This window comes from Simochromis diagramma, unplaced genomic scaffold, assembly GCF_900408965.1.
Source record: "Simochromis diagramma unplaced genomic scaffold, fSimDia1.1 OVJJ01000685.1, whole genome shotgun sequence".
Classification (NCBI taxonomy): domain Eukaryota; kingdom Metazoa; phylum Chordata; class Actinopteri; order Cichliformes; family Cichlidae; genus Simochromis; species Simochromis diagramma.
In genome coordinates this window covers 16,466,741-16,487,054 of record NW_024387477.1, presented here as the reverse complement: position 1 = coordinate 16,487,054, position 20,314 = coordinate 16,466,741, and the positions used below count along the sequence as shown (strand labels likewise).

The 20,314-nt window shown below is 42.1% G+C and overlaps 1 protein-coding gene across 1 annotated transcript in view; it reads left to right on the top strand.

The window, feature by feature from the left end:
* Positions 1-15,705, top strand: part of tnmd (tenomodulin) — a 64,813-nt gene extending 49,108 nt beyond the window's left edge. The window contains exons 4-7 of the mRNA XM_040015427.1: positions 1,649-1,756; positions 7,139-7,301; positions 10,192-10,286; positions 14,267-15,705. Coding sequence (XP_039871361.1) covers positions 1,649-1,756; positions 7,139-7,301; positions 10,192-10,286; positions 14,267-14,476 — 576 coding nt within the window. The 3' untranslated portion in view covers positions 14,477-15,705. The remainder of the gene's footprint in view (positions 1-1,648; positions 1,757-7,138; positions 7,302-10,191; positions 10,287-14,266) is intronic.
* The last annotated feature ends 4,609 nt before the right edge of the window (positions 15,706-20,314 follow it).

Sequence of the window (20,314 nt, the reverse complement as noted above, 5' to 3'; positions counted from 1 at the left end):
AGCATCCTGCTTGGATTTCTGTGATTGACTGTGATGTCCGGATATTGTGAGGTGGACTATCAGTAACAACAAAACGTGAAGAAATCTTTAAAATTTAGAGGTTTTTTTGATTTAGACTCATACAGGTCCACCTTGGATAGTGCCACACTGATAACGTGTAATGTATTGTGCAGGCTGTATTTAATATTTTAAACGAGATATAATTGTCATGCCGTTTAACATTTTCATGTTCCATCTCGTAAAAGGAGAGTTGCATAGTTCATGGGTAAGAAATGTCACATAATTACAGACGTTTTTGCAGGTAATGTGAAGGCATCGCCCAGACTAATGCCAGCTGACATTTGAATGAGCTGAATGATGCATGCTGTTACATGTTCTCTATTCTCTTGATAAAACTTAGATGAGCATCTTGCACGTGGATACACCAAGTGGATCTTTCAATGTTGTCTGTTAAAATGGCATTGCTTTCCCATTTCTCAGCCCTATGTTAATGTGTCTTTCTTCATTTTCTGGTTGACCAAGCCCAGTAATCAGTGTATCTCATCACAACATCGCCCTCTTTTCTAGCGCTGCAGCTCCCCAACACAGTAGATCCAAATTAAACAGAGACTCATCACAATAAAGCCCGGCATAAACATAATGCTTTTGTGCTTGAGACTATTATTGCCCCATCCTTTTTCCACACAGATGAAATTACATGCAGTAGATTATGACAGCCATCACTTTGTATCGTGTCTCGTACAGCTGGTATCTGGCTCTCGGAGTGACAGCACCGCTGAAAATATAGAAATAGCACCCACATGGTCAAGTTAACCAATTCAAAGGAGATGTCATAGCAATCACCGTGTAAGTGTAATTAAATTTAGATTGAATCAAGTCCATTTTCATGGTACGGCTCATACAATTTTTACTTGATGCGAGTTTAAAGCAGCTGTGGCAGATGTAGATCCCGCCGTCTGTTCTAATACTGTGTGCTGAACGAGCAGCTCTCTGCAGAAAATAAATTGGATACAATCTGATCCACTGAAAGTCTTTCAAACTTATTCCGGCTGAATATCTTAGATTAACATACAATAGCGGCGAGAGGGAATTAACAGATCTTTCTCGCCTATTGAGGCTCTGTGTGTCAGACTGAAAAGAGCCACGGTCCACATGGTGGAGGATCATCAGTGGAGCTGAAGAGAGTGACTCCACACTTGACTGCGCAGATTAAGAGAGTGACAGGGACCTATGACTGGCTAATTCAATGGGGGCAGTCTCTGTAGAAAACACTTCATTCTCAACAATGTCACTTGGCTCTCCTGTGCGATATATCCTGCTATAAAGCATTACCGAGCCACAGTGGAACACCCGCTACCTTTCTATTTCATTCAGCTTGAAAGCAAAAGCTGTGTTGCAAGAGCCAAGCAGACATCAATTTTACGCCATGATATAAAAGTAAAAAAAAAACATGAAGAAGAAGATCAAAACACACCTCTTCGTACTCATTAGGTTTTAACTTTTTAACAGCTTTGATTATCGGCAAAAAGCTGAGCATTTTAAAATGATTGCCTCAGTTCATATGAGATATCCACATCACAGAGGGCTACTGAATGATACATATATCTGAATTCCTGAGTATCCCTTCATTTCTTTTTCTTTTTCAAAGGGAATCACTGGGATCCGGTTTGCTGAACATCAGAGGTGCTACATCAGGGCCCAAACTAAGAAACTACCCGCAGTGGCAGAGGTGGAGACTGAAGACACGGAGTTGCTGGTATGCCTCCTCTCTCTGTTGCATGTAGCTCGGACTCTCTTCGGTCCCGCAGAGGCTGTCATGCATACTGCAGGGAGATAACCAGAGTTGAGCACCGCAAGCGCCACACAAATCCTCGGCCTGTCCGTCTTGTCCTATCTCCCCCAACCCTCTCACTGAAGAAAAACCTAGGGTTTGTGGTAACTGTAAAACCGCCTGAAAGCTACCCGAAAACCCATAGTCTCTTTGTGGCTCACATCAAATGGTGTTTGCTGTCAATCCTGAGCCAAATATTAATTTTTAATCATCTCCTCCAAAGGCTTTACCCAAATAGCCTAAAGGGGGAAGGGTGGAAGAGAGGTCTGAGGGAGAGGTAAACCATTAAAATTATATTTTTTTTAAAGCTGTTTTCTTTGCAAAATTCACAAGGCTCCCTCTCCAGGTTTAGAGTGATTTATTTTCATTTTCGGGATTCCTACAGTTGTGTGTGAACTTCAGAAAAAGGAATGGAGGAAATTCAGTCAATCAAAATTCCCATTTTTTCAGTGTCACAGTGCAATTCACAGAGTGGGCTGCATGTTCAAAGAGAAAATCCTCCTCTCGAATGTCTCTACTGCTAGCATACTCTCATTTACATTTCACATTGTAGCTGAGAAGAAGTAGCTGGCAAATATCTGACGCACCCCACTCACTGCCTTATTTTAAAAACAGAATAAGGCAATTGTCAGACCACTATTGGTTTTAACTTTAAGAACACAAGCTGTTACACCCCAAAAAAACCAAACACTGTTTTGTTTTAAATTCTTCTCATCTTTATAATGTCTGATCTACGTTTACAGATACTAATTGCCCAGGCAGCACCATATGTCCGTGCCATCTCTAGCTTCTTTTGTGCACTGTGAAGCCTAATTGGCTTAATTCACAGCTCCAAAGTAAATCATCTAAGGCCAGCAAAGTGATAGGACACATACCAGTAGTTAAGGAAGCCTTTCAATAAAGTAATGATTCGTTTCTAAGCTGCGGCTTGCATGAAGGTCTAATTGTAGTCTGTTCCAATCTTGCCGTAAGAGATGACACACAAGAAGAAAAGAGCTTTGACTCAACTTTCTAAGTCGTGTTAACCTGGCAGCAAACACACAGCCCTGCCCCCTACAAAGCGTTTTTCTAAACTACAACCACAGCTAACTAATTTCATATTGCGTGTTTTGAGAATGCATTATTCTCGCTTTGATTATATGAAAAGGAAAGATTCATAAAAGTAAACACAGCCTATCGCTGCACTGCAGGTGGTTAAGGTGGACGTTAGTATCGCAAAATCCAACATGATGCCATGTTTACTCACTGAAAAACCCCTGAAGGAATAAAGATTTAGTTCCTCCCTATAGCTTTTGAAAAACAATTGTAGGACAATAAATTAAACAGTTTTTCTTACATGCTGGTAAAAACCACAAACAAGCTGAAAACATATTTAGTGTTGCAAAGTGGCATGTAAATATAATTCTCTTCAGCCGTGGACTTCATAATCTCTAAAGATTCTGGTGTTTGAAGGAAGATTATTGTGCTGAGACTGAGCAGAGGAGACTGATTCCAATCTCATGTCTGCGCATTTAAATTGATGCGACAGCCAGGCGCTCGTTAGCTTACCTTAGCATAACAACTGGAAACAGGAGGAAACGGAGAGCCTGTCTCTGTACAAGCATGCAAATGCCTGCACATTCAGAAATGTAGAGCAGATTGCAAACATGGCACGTTTTACCTGGCAGAACATTTTCTCCTTGTGCTTGTGCTGCTCGCCTGGTTACCTCAAAGCAATAACTAGAAGACTCCGGAAGGTCACGGAAAACGTGTTTTTAGCTTGCAAATGTGTAATATGTGTGTAAACTAACATGATAAGATGCCATAAACATTCGTGATCTGATATTGCACACTGATCTTTTCCAGCTCACTGAAATGAATCTGTAGCTGCACACTCTGGCACGTCATCAGCTGACAGACACGACGCCGGGACTCAGCTTATCTAACTCTCTGCAAGAAGCCGCATAATTAGTCAATTCACATACATATATATTCATCAATCAATACCACATAAATGCGATACATTATTCTCTTTATGCTCTGTCCCCTCTGTACTTAAACCGATTTACACTGTGGCTAATATTTCTGCAGGTGATGATTTTATCGCAAAAAAACTAGATTACACAACAAAAATACAGTAAATACCAGGGGGGCATATTGAGGTAATAAACAGTGACCTTGGCTTGACCCCACCAAAGTCTATCCTCACATTAGACAGCAGCCCCTGCTCCATCCTCTGTGAAAATCCACCCACGTGTGACCCTGGAAAAGATCAGCACAAGTTCCTCCTCAGGTGGTGAAACACATGAAGCTCACAGGGGTGAAAGCCAGCTGCTAATGGTTCCTAGCTTAACCCCACCACAGGCTTTTAGGAAAAAGGGCTCAGAGCAGCCGTGGCAGGCTTTAGAGCCGAGGTGAAAAACAATGGAAAAAACTGCGGTAAAACTGCAAGCGGCTGATAAGAAAATGCAGCCCCTGCGAGGGAGAACCAGGTGACAAACATGAATTGTTTGCCAGGATTTTTTCCTTCCCTTTTCAATTTGCCTTCTCTATGAAACGTCTGAGGGAGTAATCCCTGAGCTTCATTCCAGTTCCCCCAGTCTGACACAGGAATCGCCATCAGCCTCCCTCACTCCCCTTAAAATTGTGAATGGATGCCGTTTGCTCCATTAAACAGCCACTTAATATGGATGACCAAAGCTCGCCCAGCAACCAAAAACCTCCCACTCAGACGACAACTACAAACAGAAAAGCAGTGTGATGAGGAAACAACACCGCTGCAGAGGCTGCGAATACGCCAAAGTCCTGCGAGCGCACAGTGCGGACTGTTTTGTGTCATTTTTGTCAGTGAATGGCAGGGTGGTTTTGTGGCACTGCAACAAAACGCTCGGTTCCTGCATTTGCTGTGTTCAGTAATAAGGTCGTGTCAAGCCAGAAAATGGGAAAGCAGAATTCATCCTTACGTCTTTGCAAAATATGGGACTCGGTGATGCTGTAACAGCTCACATGGCTACTGTAGTTATTGCTGGTAAATGAACCACTAACATGCTACCCAGCCAGGAACTCGCTGACACAGGAGCTTCCTTAGTCAAAAGCTGTATCATGAAATCTACTACTGTGTCATGACTTTCCTCTTTGGGCACTTTTTTCGCCAGCAGAGAAATATTTCATATTGCAAAAATCTCCCATAGAGGCCATTTTGGACTCAGGGTTTCGCACTATCAGGACCGTTTTGTTTGTCAGTGGCGCAAAGTTGGTTGGCAAAATTCCCCAAAGGTGAACAAAGCTGATTTTTTTCCCACTTGTTTACTTTGCCACATCTGCCAAAGCAAATCCACCTGGAGAGTCGTATTTATTATTGCTGCAGAATTAGCATTTTTAAATGTTGGTGTGATCGGCACCTTTAGTGCCCTTAAGCAGGCAGCAGCACAAACATGGTAAGCTGCCTGAATATGCCTGTCAACTGAAATTCCCCACCAGGTATGTTAGATTAAAAAAGAAAACTGCCAGTGTTCGGTGCAGCGTGTGAAAGCCATTGGGTATGGCGAGAAAATCTTTGTTGATCTCTGGCAAACATAGCACACACTTTAAACAATGTGTCATGTCAACAGTGTTTCCCCCCCTTGGGACACAGTGGCAGGAGAGGGTAAATTCATTAACTACAGCACAACTGGTGTATAATTAAGTTGTGCACTGTAGGCGAAAAGCATACATACACCAGGAGAGGGCTGAACAAAACAAATTACCATCATTCCCAAGGTCCAATACTTGATAAAAAAGTTGCTTGTGTCCTAATAATATATCATTTGTCAATAGCAAAATGGAAAAGCCTTTCAAAAGTGTGTATAAACTGGTGGACTGTAATCATGTTGTCTTTGTGCTTGTCAACTGGCATTTAGAAATCCCTGCCCCATGCTAAAATGCTGACCTTTACTACCTCCCCCAAGGCGCTCTCTCCTACAAGTTATTGGAGTCGTTTCTCAACTGTGAAGTCAAAGTCATGTTGCGGGCCCCGTGTCGTGACCTCCATTTACTTTCCAGAGAAGTCTGACTTGGCTTCAATGGTTAAGAGGTCCAATTAGAGAGGGCTGTTTGTGTTGCTCGAGTTTGATTTTAATTTCTGCAGCCACAGGAACGGTGAGCACACCAGCTCTGCGGCAGAGCAACCTCTCTGCTGTAACACCACCACCCCGCTACACCAGTCTTCCGAGTCATCATTAGTCTGCTGGCCGGCGCTTAAAAGTGAGGGAAAGTGTGTCGAAAGCTTGGCTGAGCACCTCCCGCACCCAAACGCATTCTTTGATGTGACAGAATGCGCTTAAGCCGCCTCTTCTTCCTTCTCCTCTTCTTCGTCTCCGCAGGTCACAGCCGTGTCGTTCGAAGACAAACAAGAAGCAGCATGAAAAGCAAAATTCTAATTCATGCGAGAGTGACAGGGGCAAACATGAGGGAGGGGGCACGACCCAATATAAATGATTCTCGCTCCCACTATAGCCCCAGGATTCTACATCAAGCTTAACTAATGTGCAATTAAGCTTTAGACTGGAAGAAAATCACCTTGTAAAAACATTTGTCAAGTGAACAGTTTTTCTGTTCTGGGCTGCTAATTAACAAGGGAATGGGAAGAAGGGTTTGTTTGTGTGTGTATTTACATATACATGAAGAAAATAAATATCCTCACTGTTAAGGGAGAGCATTACCAAATCCCCTTCATATGTCTCTATTAGACAACACTGACATGTAGTCCCTATCATTAAGCAATAATAGTTTACTTTACAGCTCATGAACTACAGTATCAACAAATTAAGCCCAGTGATAGTGCTTGGTGCCAAGCGAAGCATTGTGGCGGAGGGGGAGGGAGTAAGGGAGCGTAGTTGGGGGGGTTGGTGAGGTGGTGATGTGGGGGGGGGGGGGGGATGCAAGGCTTTATTGTGTCTGTCACATTAAACGATATTGCAGCCACACTCGGAGTAATGAAGACCACTTCTAAAGTCATTTAAAAGTCAAATCATCACTGTCTGTGAATTTCAATGATGTATAATAGAAAGAGCATGCCGGAGGCTTGAGAAGAGGGTGACAGAGAGCAGGAGGAGGGAGTCGGGGCAGTGGGAGTCAGGAGTCGGGAAGTTGCTGTCCTCTCAGCAGACACAAAGGTGATAGATAAAATGACAAGGCTGGAGCTGCTGCTGCATGGCTCAGGGGAACAGAGTGCAAATGCATGACTATACATCGTGTGGGGCGCAGACATTTTTGCAGGGTCCGACGTGCTCTAGCTTGTGTATACGTAACATATGTGTGAGTGTGTGTACTGTACGTGTTGTTTTCTAGCAGGTGGATGAGACTGGGGCCATGGATGTGAAGATGGACGACTCCCAAGTGTGGGTTCCTGCTGAGGAGCCCATCGTTAACCCGGACTTCCTCCTTGACTCCAAGATCTGGGAGATTTGCCAGCAGCTGCCCATCCACTGGATCCATCCTTCCCCCCTGAGCGGTGAGAGCAGGGGGCATCTCTGCCTCTAAATGCAGACTATTAACACTCTCGCTGGAGGACATCTCCACAGGCCATAAGCAGGTCCATGGAGACAGCATGAGTTCCTAACCATATGAGCAGGCAGCCCAGGCTTCTCTGTTCGTGTTAGAAAAGTAGAGAGGCTGATGGTCGTGGCAAAAGGAATATTCTGATACTCTGTTTCTACAAAATTATCAGTGCAAACACAGTTTATTAGACGTATGCACTTGAAGTCTTACAGTCACAGAAAGGCTACTTTATACAATATGGTATCATACTTTACATATAAAGGTTGGATTTGGCCACTGTGATGGCACTAACTGATTCATATTTTGAGGCCTCGAGTTTGGCATTTTTGCAATATTTGGGCCTTTTGGGATGTAATGGTGGACTGCTAGGTCCAGCTGTCTTCATACACTATATAAGTGCACTGCATGGCTACAGAAGCCTGTTAATTAGTGCTAACATAAAAAATAATACTAGCATTTCATTCACTAAAAGCAAGACAGGCTTTGCACAGGCTTATCTGACAGTCTGTTGTTTTATTTAATAGCACAACAGACCACAGTTTTAACAATGCTCCAAAAGAAATCAACACCACATACATCATCGTCAGAAACTTTTCACGTAATGTCATACACACCTTTCTTGAGATTTGTCCATCCTATTGGACATGACTCAACCATTGATGGTGAGGGGAAAAGCATGCCTTCTCAAATTGGTTGGTGAGCGGTTTCTGGAGGTTGCCTGCAGTGACTAGACCAAAAACATCCTTATCATTGCCTTGGTGTAGCAGGTTGCTGCGGTGATGTAGTTTTGCTGGAAGACGCTGATTTGTCTGCAAACACTTGTTAGCTGATAGTCTTGCAAGAGTGTTTGTCTTCAGAGTAAAAGCTGTGCCTCTGTGCTGCAGCAAGCACATTTTAAAAGTTTTACTGAATGCTGACGGTATCCAGTTCTGGTTTCTTTCACACTTCACAGTTTCCCAACTGCTTGGAGAGTAGTTGGCAAGTGTTTGCAGACAAGTCAGTTTCTTCCATGCAAACTACGGGTAACTGCAGCAATCTGCCAGCGCAGCTGTGGCTCAGTGAGTGAGTTATCTACTAAGATCAGTGGTTTAATCCCTTGTCTGCATGTCAAAGGAAGATACTGAACTGAACTGTCCCTGATCCATTCACTGGAGTGTTTGTGTGAATGTTAGATAAAAAGCACTTAGGCAGAGGAAAGAGTTGGGTGAATGCGGCTCGTAGTAGAAAGCACTTTGATTGTTCAAATAAAGTAGAAAAGTGCTATGTAAGTACCAGTCTATTTACCAATGCAATCACAAAGTTTTTGCCAACAGCTCAGGGAATATACATTTTTTTCCCCTAGTGACCAGTGGTTGCCAGGGAAAGGTTCTGTTCAGTGACTTAAATTAGCAAAGGTGACGGCTAGCAGACAACTAGCAACTGTAGCAATCTATGTTAGCATCAGCTGGCCAGTGACTCTAATAATGTCATTTATATACAACTTCACCCTCTACAGTTCAACATATGGAGAAAATTAACTTCAAAGGCCTAAAATGTTTTTGTGCCTGGCTGTAAACATGTTTATTTCTGCTTCAGCATAAAGATGGACTCACTTTCAAAGCCAGCCCCGAGAGGCCATTACAGGAACTGCATGTTTTTCAAGCTTCCGACAGGTTTATTTTAGGCCCTAGAGATTAGTCTACATTGCAGATTATTTAAATGTAAATGAATGCACTGTTAAGCTCACACGTAACATATATATATAAAAATGATATATATTTATAAAAAATCTCTACCTATATAAAACAGTAACTTCAAAATAATGTGAAAGACAGCAATTTTCATGACAAGCATACCTTTTCAGCTTCCCTGCAGAGCTTTATAGCGAATTTCAGCTTGTTGTCTGACCCGCAAAGTTTCTCTTACATGCTCCTGTATTGTCTTAAAACTCAGTCTATCAGCCTTGAACAACATAACAGACGGGTACCGATAACAACCAGCAGCTGCTCATAGTAAAACATTCAGGAGCTATAGAGCCAAGCATTTACTTTCATTAGCTGGTAGAGGCCAAAAACAATGTTAAAGATGTTTAAGAACACAACTCAATGTGAAAAGTAATATTAAACTGCAGACTTGATGTGTAAATAAGAAGTTATGTTAGTATAGAAAGTTTTCTATACTAACATACAAGGTAATGTCAATGTTATATCAATCACTGCTGGTTTATAAAAGGAAAGATGAATAGTTTTAACCGAGAACACGAACACGTACGTATTGAATAGTTTGCGATTATCTTACTAAAGCGACAGTTTTCCATGTGCTTTGAAAAATAAGCATTCCAAGAGTCGGGCTTTCATGTTAAGATGAAGATATTTGCAGCATTTGCAGTATATGAGGTGTCTACAAGGTAACAATCAGATAAATGTAGTAAAAAAAATAATATTTCTCTGGGAAATGTAGTGGAAACAAAGCATGCTTTAGTCGCAAGTACAACACCTACATATATACCTCAGTAAATGTAGCCGGTTACATTCAGCCTCTTGTTTTGGTCATCTGGAGAGGGGGTTTTGGGTTTTTTTTCTTTCTCATAAAGATGCCAAGGCTTTATGAACTGGCATCTGTGTGTTAGTATCACAAAAGCAATAACACCATTGTTTGACAGAAGCGTGAAAAAAGCCTGGAATTAATTTCTTTTGAATGCTAGTAAGTAACATCAAGCCACTGGGAAAACACAGTGTTCAAGCCAAAATTGAATCTAAGAGCTTTCTTATTTTAATTCAAACAACAGAAAACAGTTGGAAGTATATACAGTAACATCTCTCTCTCTCTCGCTTTTATTCTCTCCTGCTCGTTCTGTTACTCAGATGCTGAGGTTGTAAATGTGGATACACCCGATGCCGAGGTCACAGGTCAGCGTTTTGCCCGCGACGTCCTGGACCACCTTCCCGTAAACGACTATGTAAGTGGGGCCCTCTCTGCCACGTCACCCAGGGACCACACCACGAGATACAGTAAAGTCACTTCAATCAGCCGCAGCTCTTGCCTCAACTCTTTCTGCATATAAATCGCTCACTAATTGATGTTAAAACTGACTTTGTGCACCAGAGGGCATAGCAATTGCTCTATATATCTGTTTAAGTAAGGCCAGTTCAATGAAGACTCCCTTAATGTCTCTCCATTAATTGAGAGGAATATCCAGCCTTTCAAAGGCAGCAACTTGTGCCTTACAGCCCTAGTTAGAGACTTTTTTTTTCTACTTCCTTTTTTTCTGAGGCACTGGAAAGCACAGTACAAAGCAGCACTTTCAAGGTCACTCATCGCTGCACAGATAAGTTACATTTATTAATAATGCTTTAATTATCAAAGCGTATAAAATAAATGGAAAGGCCAAGTGGCATATTTTGGTGTACAGCATGTAAACCACTCAATACCGTATGATTAATTATCCCTGACTCTAGGGGAAAATCACATTGCATAGTATATTACACAAGACTTATACCGGTACACTCTTATACCAGCACAAAAAGCTGCAGTGTCACACTAAGAGACACCCTAAGAACAGGTGCAAGGATATATGATATATGCATATACTTGCAGTGAGCACTTACAGGTGAACAGCCACTAAAGCTAAATTCAAGGATAATGAGTCAGGCTCAGTCTCCTCCGCAGGGCTCGGAGAAACGGTGTGAGACATGCAGAGAAATGAGACATCCTATAATGTTGACGTTTATCAGGCCCATCCCAGAAACAGCCTCCTGCTCAACTCTTCAATCCCCCCCCAGCTCCTCTGTCTTCTTCCTCATTGTCTGTGGCAGGAGATGCAGTGCTATGCAATTAAAACATACCAGGGGATGAAAAACTCAGCTCCACTTTTGAACATCCTGCCTCTATCAGCGGAGCAATGCATACCATTGCAATCCATTCCAGCAGCACGTCCAGGCGCTGTTTGTGGGTCCAGTGATAACAACGGCCTTTGTGGCCGGGCACAGGGCAGGCAGCAGTCTGTAATTGGGAGTCTGAACTCTCACTGCTGCCAGTGGTATGCCACATGTGTAAGTCTATTTTTTTTTCTTCATCTAAAAGTCATGCAAATGGGCACAGTATAAAAAAACAAGGAATCTCACCCGCAGAGTCTGCTACTCACAGTTTCTCTGCATTCACTTCATCTGCATTTCATAAGTCTGAATTTGAGCACCAAGCCTGTCCACAGTGCACAGAGACTGGCAGATGTATATTATGCTGAACTTTAACATGGCTGCCATGTCAGAGTGCAGTGTGTATCAGCGGTGGCCCTGGAAATTTCAAACTGAATAACGACCGCCTGACAGGCCTGAAGGGATTGCACCGCCGTCCTTGACCCACATAACAAGGATGGGCTTTCTATAAGAATTGACCTCACTCATACTCATGTAAATATGTTTGTACGTGTTGCTGCTTGTGTCCTGGGATTTGTCTTGTGTCTTGGACCTATCCTTACAAACCTCTGGCTGCTACATCCAGGGTCAGGCTAAGTGGCTGTTCATGCATAACACAGGTGCAAAAAGCTGAAGGAATTCAAATTCGGTGAATGCAGAAGTTGTTTGTGCCTCCAGAGGAATCTTTACACTGAAGCTAAAGCTCCTTATCACTTTGGTAAAGCAGCAGAGTTTACTGAAATACATGACTATCTGCTTATTCAATTACATCCAATTTCATTGTCATTCCACGTCACTGTAGAGAACAGTGAGATGAAAATCAGAGATCAGGACACGCAGCAAAGAATTTCATATGTTCCACTGTCCTGTGTGTCTACATAAAAAGACCCTTTTCGAATACAAAGCAGAGTGTGAAACAGAAATGTTATCTCTGCTGTTTTGATCCCCGGATGAATGTGATGAGCTCTGCTTTGAGATTTAATAACACATCCAGGCATGTGCTTCAAGCTCATGAGGAGCGGGGATCAGCGTGTGTGAAATAATACCAACAAGTGTGGAGATTAGAGGAGTCATGCTTTGATTCGTTACATCTTATTGAATGACTGACGCAGTTTTCTACTCTGCAGACTCATTCACATCCAGCTCCTCATAATATGCACAGAGGTGTCTGTGTTTGTGTGCAAGTTTGCATGTGTATGTGAGAATGTGTGTGATGAAATCAGATCCAGCAAGAGGGTAATGGCTTTTACTCTTCATTAATGCTGCTTGTTTGTGAGTGACTGCCTCAGATTTCCCAAGGTGAACCATTCTTATCACCGCAGCTTCCCACTAGAGACGGCGACTCAAAGCCAGAGTGATTAATATGTACCCTCCGTTTTAAAAGGATAGCTCTGATTAATTGTCTTTAAGGTACAATGCTGCCTATTGGCTGTTTGTTTTGATAAACACCGGCGTCATTTGAATAAAATATTTTCTTCATTTTCCACGCCTGAGCTCCAGATTTCGTAACACCCCAGTTTGGGCTGTGAGGAGCTGATAAGATTATCGTTGGTCCATTGACAGGTTTCGTGTTGTTCATATAACCGATTGTTGCCTGGGAGCCGATGACCTGAAACCTGGCTAAAGCAATAAATCATTAAAAGCCTACCTGTGACTGTCATAGTAATAAATCAAACCTACCTGGATATAATGCATTGCACTCTATGTGTTTTGAATATGTCTAAAGAGCAAGTAATTTGACTCAGTTTACATCAGGTGCGTAGTTTTCACAAGCCAGTCATGTGGTGGATTTATTGCAGTGAGCTGCTACGTACAAGAAAACAATGTGTGTAAAACCACCGTGATTGAATGCTTACTGACGAGTGGAGGAGATGCAAGAAATCCCCAAATTCCCTAACTTAATGCAGTAGGGGACCAGAGGGACTCAGCCATGTGGTCCAGCGGGTCCTGTCCTCTTAAACAATTCACACACATTTTCTTGTCCCAGCTGCGGATGTGTTTTGTTCCGCACTATTGCACGTAGCTGAGTCATTGTAAGTGCTCGCGTTTTTTCCTGAATGTGAAGTCAGCGGAGGCCGTTGACTCCTGGAACCGAGCAGTTTAACAAGATATCACCGGATTGTCTCCAAGGATTCATTTACTAAAAGAGACTGAAATGTGGTCAAATGCATACTGAGGGCGGTTGCTACTTCAGCTCACACTGTGAGTTAAGTGGCACTTCTCCGAACCCCATTTGGAGTTGCTCTTGATCAAAGGCATGGCACTCAGCCCCCACGAGTCCATGAGGGCATGAACCAACCAGCACAATGGAAAAATCCAAGGGCCATTAATTCTACCCAATTTACCTTTCGTTTGGGTTTCATTTGGCCCCTCTATAAATTCAGAGGCAGCCAGCAAGAGCAAATGAAAGAATCCTTGTTAGGCGATCATTACTCTGCTAATTGCTTTAGGAATGTGCCATGCACTTAAAGTCAAGGTCAGGGGGAGGGCGCCAAGATGTGAGGAGCTCTAATTTGAATGCTCTATTGGAGGAGGGGCAGTCATTTTAGTGCAGAGTGTGTGCTGGGGTCGAGGGAGTTAAGAGGTCAGAGATGAAAGAAATAGTGTAATTATGCTGGTAACTTCGACCGGAGATAGTGACAGTAGAGAGGTTGCGAACGCTGGATTCAAAGTAGGGGCAGTGTGCAGCCTCCAGTCGTGCTTTTTGTGCCGCAGAAAGGTCAAGGGTATTATATCATGTTTTATGCTCCCGAGCTTAAATCAAGCTCGTTCAATCTCAGCTCAAACCGTGATCTCTTTGGCACCGCCATCAATTGATGTCACAGTTTTGCATTTTTGCAGACATCAATTCACATCTTTTCACTTTTGTTTTTGCTTTTACATATATTGCGATGACCCACAATCAAAGCTGCCTCATCAATTCATGTCAGCCCTTCCTCTTCCTCCTCTCCTGCCCTTGCCTCAGGAGGACTGGCATTTGTCATGTGTGTGATTGTAACCCTGCCCGCTCTTGTGTCCTCTGCAGAGAGATGTTGGAATCGAGCTGGATAACCGTCTGGATGAGGGCGGCTACTGCTGCCAGTACTGTCGCCGTGGTTACCGCTTCTGCCGCCGCTACCACGAGCCCCTGGGTGGCTTCAACCCCTGGCCATACTACTACCAAGGAGGCCGGGTCATCTGTCAAATTGTCATGCCGTGCAACTGGTGGATCGCCCGCATGCTCGGGAGGATCTGAGGCGCTGAGCGTGCTGTCTGGTTTTGAATCTGTTTACGTTGTAGGTGCAAATTTTTCCTTTTGATAAATATTCAAGACCACTCGTGACACCAAAGCAGTCTATTGCAGGCAACTATTAGGTAGCACTTCTAGTCAGTGTGAGTCAGTGTAAACAGTCTAAATTATGTTTGAAGCATTTTTGATTCTTTCTTAAAAAGCATTGGTTGTTTACAGGTGTCTAGTTTTCTCTCCTTGTTATTTGATCCTGTTCAATGAACGCATTTAGTTTGGAAACTGAGCCACCCTAAAAAAACACACACACACAATCTGTCCTTACTTTACCTATTATGTCATGCATTCATTTTTACTTGTATGTGTATACATATGAAAAGCTACAGCGAATACAGTGCAACAGCAATTAACTATGTACTGTATGTAACCATCTGTGTGGTGCTATCACATTAAATGTGTAACAAGACATACACTTTATTAGGAAAATCATCTAGTGTAATTTAAAGCAACAGCATGTTCCATTATTGCATTATTATGTTTTCGCAGTTTTTGTTGACATCTGTTGTACTTTATGGTTATTATTGCCGTCCTGTCTGGTATTGTTGGTATGCTGGACTGCGTGACATTGAAAAGTGTTCTTAATATTCTTATTAAAGTGGCAAAATTGTTATTAAATCACCACGTACCTCCAAATAGTGTAACCAAATGGGAGCTTGTGAGCCATTAATGCTTAGAGGTAATTTTTCCAATTTACAAATTTGATCTTTTTGTGCAGTTTTCCCAACACACTTATTAATATAATAAGCATGGATTGAAGCTAAACTTGTGTTTTCCCTTTTTCTTTGGCAATAACGATTAAAAGAATGTTAACTGTTGTTTCGCCTTTCAGTTCTGGCTGGTGATCATCTTTGTAGAGCAACACAATGCTCTTAAAGCCAAACAGGCTTCTTGTGAGAAGCACTTTAGTTAATTTTTGGAAACTAGAACTAATCAAAATGTGAAACGATGTCTCAATATGTGACCGTGATACATGTTATGAGTAGCCCTGCATAAACTGGGACACCTGATAAGCCTATTCCTGAGTGAGGTAACACAGCTGATTGAGAACGTGGCCTCCAAATGAAAGTACTGAACTGGGCGTAGTAACAGTCTCTGGGTAAATGTTGTATTGAGTTTCTGTTAATGCAAACCAAACATTTCCTCCTGCTGCAGCATCGCATTAAAGCTGAGAAACACGAGCCATCTGGTATCACGATTTAGCTTAGCACTTATCAATTTATTCTTGACAAATCGTCTTCAAAACAAGACAATGGCTATTTTCAGCATTTTCCCCTACAGCGAATCAGTTTGAAGCACTGCAGGGAGTGAGCTGCAGGAAACAGGCTGCATACCTCCAACTTCTCAGCAAGGTAACCAACTTTCACTTAGTTGTTGGCAAACCCGTGCCATGTGCATGATTAAGCTGCTCGCACAATGATGGAAAAGACCAATTATTGCCTGATGTCTTTAAACAGCAGTTTGTCTTGTTGCCAGCCAATTTCTGTGAACTGCAGTATTAAAATGCATTGGCTATTACCACCAACAACTACAGGTGTTATCTTAAATACTGTAATACTGAAAATGTAATGCAGTATATCGCACCTAGTAAACTGATTGTCTTTCCAATGTCAACAATAGATGTACGAGCTTCAAAAAGCCAAATGTATGGCAGAGCTTTTGTATAGGATTGCATTAGATTGCACGGTTTTCGTCCTTAATGAGTGTTTATGTCTGACTTTTTTTCATAGCCTTTATCTTTTTCCTGCTCACATACCTACAGATAAAAAGTCCATTCTGTGCCCTGTACTCCTTTGGGCCCAAAGGACAAAGCACACAACAGTAAAACAAAAACATCAAGAGAAACACATCCATTCACCAAATCACAAAAAATGAAGAAATACACAGTCAACAAGGAAAATGCTACCTAAAAAGTTGCTACATCAGAAGTGCTCTGCTCTGCTTGATTTTAATAAACAGCAACACTGCTGAAGAGATCAAATCAAGAGCTATTGTGTTGCTATTATGCAAGCGACTTGTGCCACCATACCAAATATATCCCAAGAGCTTCATAAAATATGTACTTAAGCGCTGATGCAGTGGCACGAACCAACTTCATAGATCCAAACACGGACGTACGCACAAAACCAACTTCAGAAAATTTGATTATGTGAGGACAATATTCACAGTTTAAAAATATTTAAGCAAAAAAAGAAAAAAAAGCGAATTATTCCAGCACGCCAATACAGAAACACGAGTCTAACCGGCACTGAAAGTTCACGACTCGCTCTGCGTATTTTAGTCACTCTTTTCTCTGTTATTTGTATCATGTAAAACAAACATTGTTTAATTAAAGATTCACAGACCTCAGCAGTCGCTTCTGATGTGCTCACTGATGTGCTATCCTCCATTGTTTTCACCACTGTTGCAGTCTTCAAAATGCTTTAAATAGTGCGGCTGTTCAAACATTTTCTTATTTGCCGAGGCGATTTTAATCTCTAACGCCTCATCTCAGTGTGTCGAGCTGAAATAACTCTCATCTGCAACTAAGCAGGCGAGATAGGCATTTGTAATTGATGTTCTGTCATCACAATAACAAGGCGCATAAATGCCCAAGAGTATTCAAGCTATGTGAGGTACTCAGAAGTTAAACAGGGAGACAAAAATGGAACACTCATGTTGTGGTAGTTTGCGTTGAAGCCCTCTGTATGTTTCTTTCTTTACTTGCTTTTTTCCAATTAAAATTTCATTGTACGAATAATCTCCGTTGTCCTATCATATGAAACAATGTGATTTCCTTGAAAGACACTTAATGCCCGGAGGGTGTTTGTCGGAAAGCTGATAGCAGTATGGGTTTTGAATCCAACTAATGCAATTGAAACAGGCAGGTCTCCTTCTCTACTCACCATTACTCCCATTCCTCATTAGCAGAATTTTTTAGCATCACATCTTGACAAGCCAAAACAGACATATATGCTTTTATTGTCCTGATTTTATAACCCGAGACTCTCTCGTGTATCGGATGTGTAATAATGCTTTGTTTACACTAATATAAAAGTATCTCGCCTACAAAGTAAATATAGATCTTGACTCATGTTGGCTCACTCTGATGATAATGTCAAAGATATCAATAATAATTGACAGTGAAATGGATTTTGTTGAAAGAGAGGGCGAAACTTGCTATATGTAAATGTTTTATGAATATGCTCACAAATGGAGTTCAGACTGAAGCCATATTGTTATTTTTGAATCAATAATGTCAATGGCCCAGAGCAACATGTCAAGTGAAAAATACTGGCATGAGTTAACAAATACAATAATTGCAAACATACTTCAAATAAACTGACAAGTGTACTGCAAAGCCCTCGAGGCGGTTCTGAAAAGTTCATAAAATCAGTGTTTATATAATTCATTTCTCACTACTTCCTGCTTATCACATCAAATAGGCATCTGTTTATTAAAATGGATGCATTCAGCATTCGGCATGCTGCTGCTGCTGCCGCCGCTGTTGTTGTCGTTGTTGTTGTTGTGGAGCTACCGCACTCACTGTGTTAGGAAACAGTATAAAGTGTTATTTTTTCATAAGATGCTGTTAGTTGTCAGTTGTCTATCTGGCGAGGTCTCTGAGGACTCTGAGGACTCTTTTGTGTAGTCGTGAGAGTAAATTGCCATGGAAGCCCAGAGAGTCGCTGTGAATGGGATGGTTCACCCTGACTGGAGAGGCTGATACAGATATTACAGCGGGCTCCCAGAGAGCTCCTCGCGCCTGTTGGGACAAAAGTCCAATATTAACCATGAAAGTCAAATTTTAAAGTACAGATGTCTCACAATTAAAACTCATTGTAGAGGAGACCTTGAATGACACCGGATGGTGGTAATGCTGCCGATGGAGGATTGCAAGAGCAAAGGTTTTAAAAACAAATAAACGGGATAACAGTCTAGTTGATGCCTTCTTATCCACATTTTGTTGCCTAGTACACACATCTACTTGTGTTGTTTTATTTTTCCATTAGACAGTCTCATGATGTAAACATCCTATTAGTACAAATTATTAAAATTGCACTATTTTCTGTTTGAAGTTAAAAACCTGAGAAATTACAAACAGGGCCGACAGACTGCAGTGAAATTTTTGCATTTTCACAGGAAAATGTCAAAATCCCAACAACTCCAAATCAAATGGTATTTGATTGTTGGCTTTTTTTTTTTTTTAAACCCTGCATTGAGGTTAATTTGCATTCCTACTATCAATGAAGAGGTTTAGCACTGCCTGCATTAGATATGAGCTAAATCTGCGAGTGTCTGACAGTGAACTCCTTCCTTGTAGACCAGAGTTAAAGAATATATCGTTTCAGCCTAAGCCCTGCACTATTTTTTCTCATGCATTTTATATAGGAAAGCCCGCCTCCAGCACTTGTTTATCCCCGTTTAGATGGGGAGAGGAAACAAGATCGACTGCTCTGCAGGATGAACAGAGATACCGAGCATTTACCAGGTTATCACAGTTCAAAGGATTTTTGCCTACCTGGCCCGAGGAATGGCCACTTCCATTGAAGCTCACATGTGAATTAATTCTTTTTGTTACTTATCAAAAAATGCAGGGAAACTTCCCTCCCAGCTGCTTATTTTCATTTCAAATAATCGCTCCTTCGTTTCGAGACGCAAGTTGCTATTCTGGGGTGGAGGAGAGTGAAAACCAATGTATGAAGAGTGTCTGTATTTAGATTAGTGACCTGAAGGAATACTTCTCTTCGATCCAGACTGAGGCTCGGGCTCTGATGAGGACACGTGTATTACCAGTGCCATCTTGTGTAGACAAAGGTGTACTGCTGTAATATCAAAGGTTAGGTGAGGTATTTTCAACACTTTTTTTTTTTTTTTACATCTTAAAACACGCTGTACCTCGCTGTCCTTAATACATCCACATCTGCTTCTGTGGAGTAAAGTAAAAATAAAAATGGGATCCATTTGAATCTAACTTTACCTGCATGTTGTTAATAAATTGCACAAAGCTTCAGCAGCCATAAGACAGCAGCCATCAACTCCTTTTCTTTGTAATGTTGCAGTCAGTCTGGTGACCTGATGGTTAAATAAGCTCTCCCTGTACTGTTCCTGCTACAGGCTGGAGGCACAATAATGTCAGCCATCATCCCTCAACTGCTCCCACTGTGAGAGGCAGCATGGCACAGCAGTAAACACTCGCGCTGTGTCAGTGGCTGCAGGCGACACAGAAATAGTCCTCCTCTCCCAGGACCTGGCTCTCACTCCATCTTCAGGGTCTCTGACTCACTAACCAAAGGAATAGCACAGACATAACGGCTGCTAGTAGCCTTTCATTATTTTAGTAATCCATAAGAACCTCCGCTTACCCTATGGCAGGCAATCGATGAACCGCTCAACAGAAAAGCAAAGTGTCTGCTTGGATGTAATGGAGGGCTGTTTGTTGCCGAATGTGGAGCTTGTGCGATGATTTCATTCCCATTTCAAACCATTTTTTTCATCTGAAAAAGGTTCGGGAAGCTGTTCAGTGGCGTGAAGAAGGTTGTAATGGTGGCTGCGGCTGAACTTGGTCTTGTTTCTGTGTGTGTGTGTGTGCACGCGTGTGTGTGTGACCCTATGGCAAGATTGGATTGTGTGGTACACAGCTGTGTATGTGGGTGTAGACGGAGCAAGGCACGGTAGGCAAGCCCCGATGCCAGAAGACTTCCTCAACACCACCCGCCTTCCTGACCCTGCACACACACACGCACACACACACAGAGTCACTCCAAGCCAATGTAAACCCCAAACACACAAACACTCCATCCTCACATA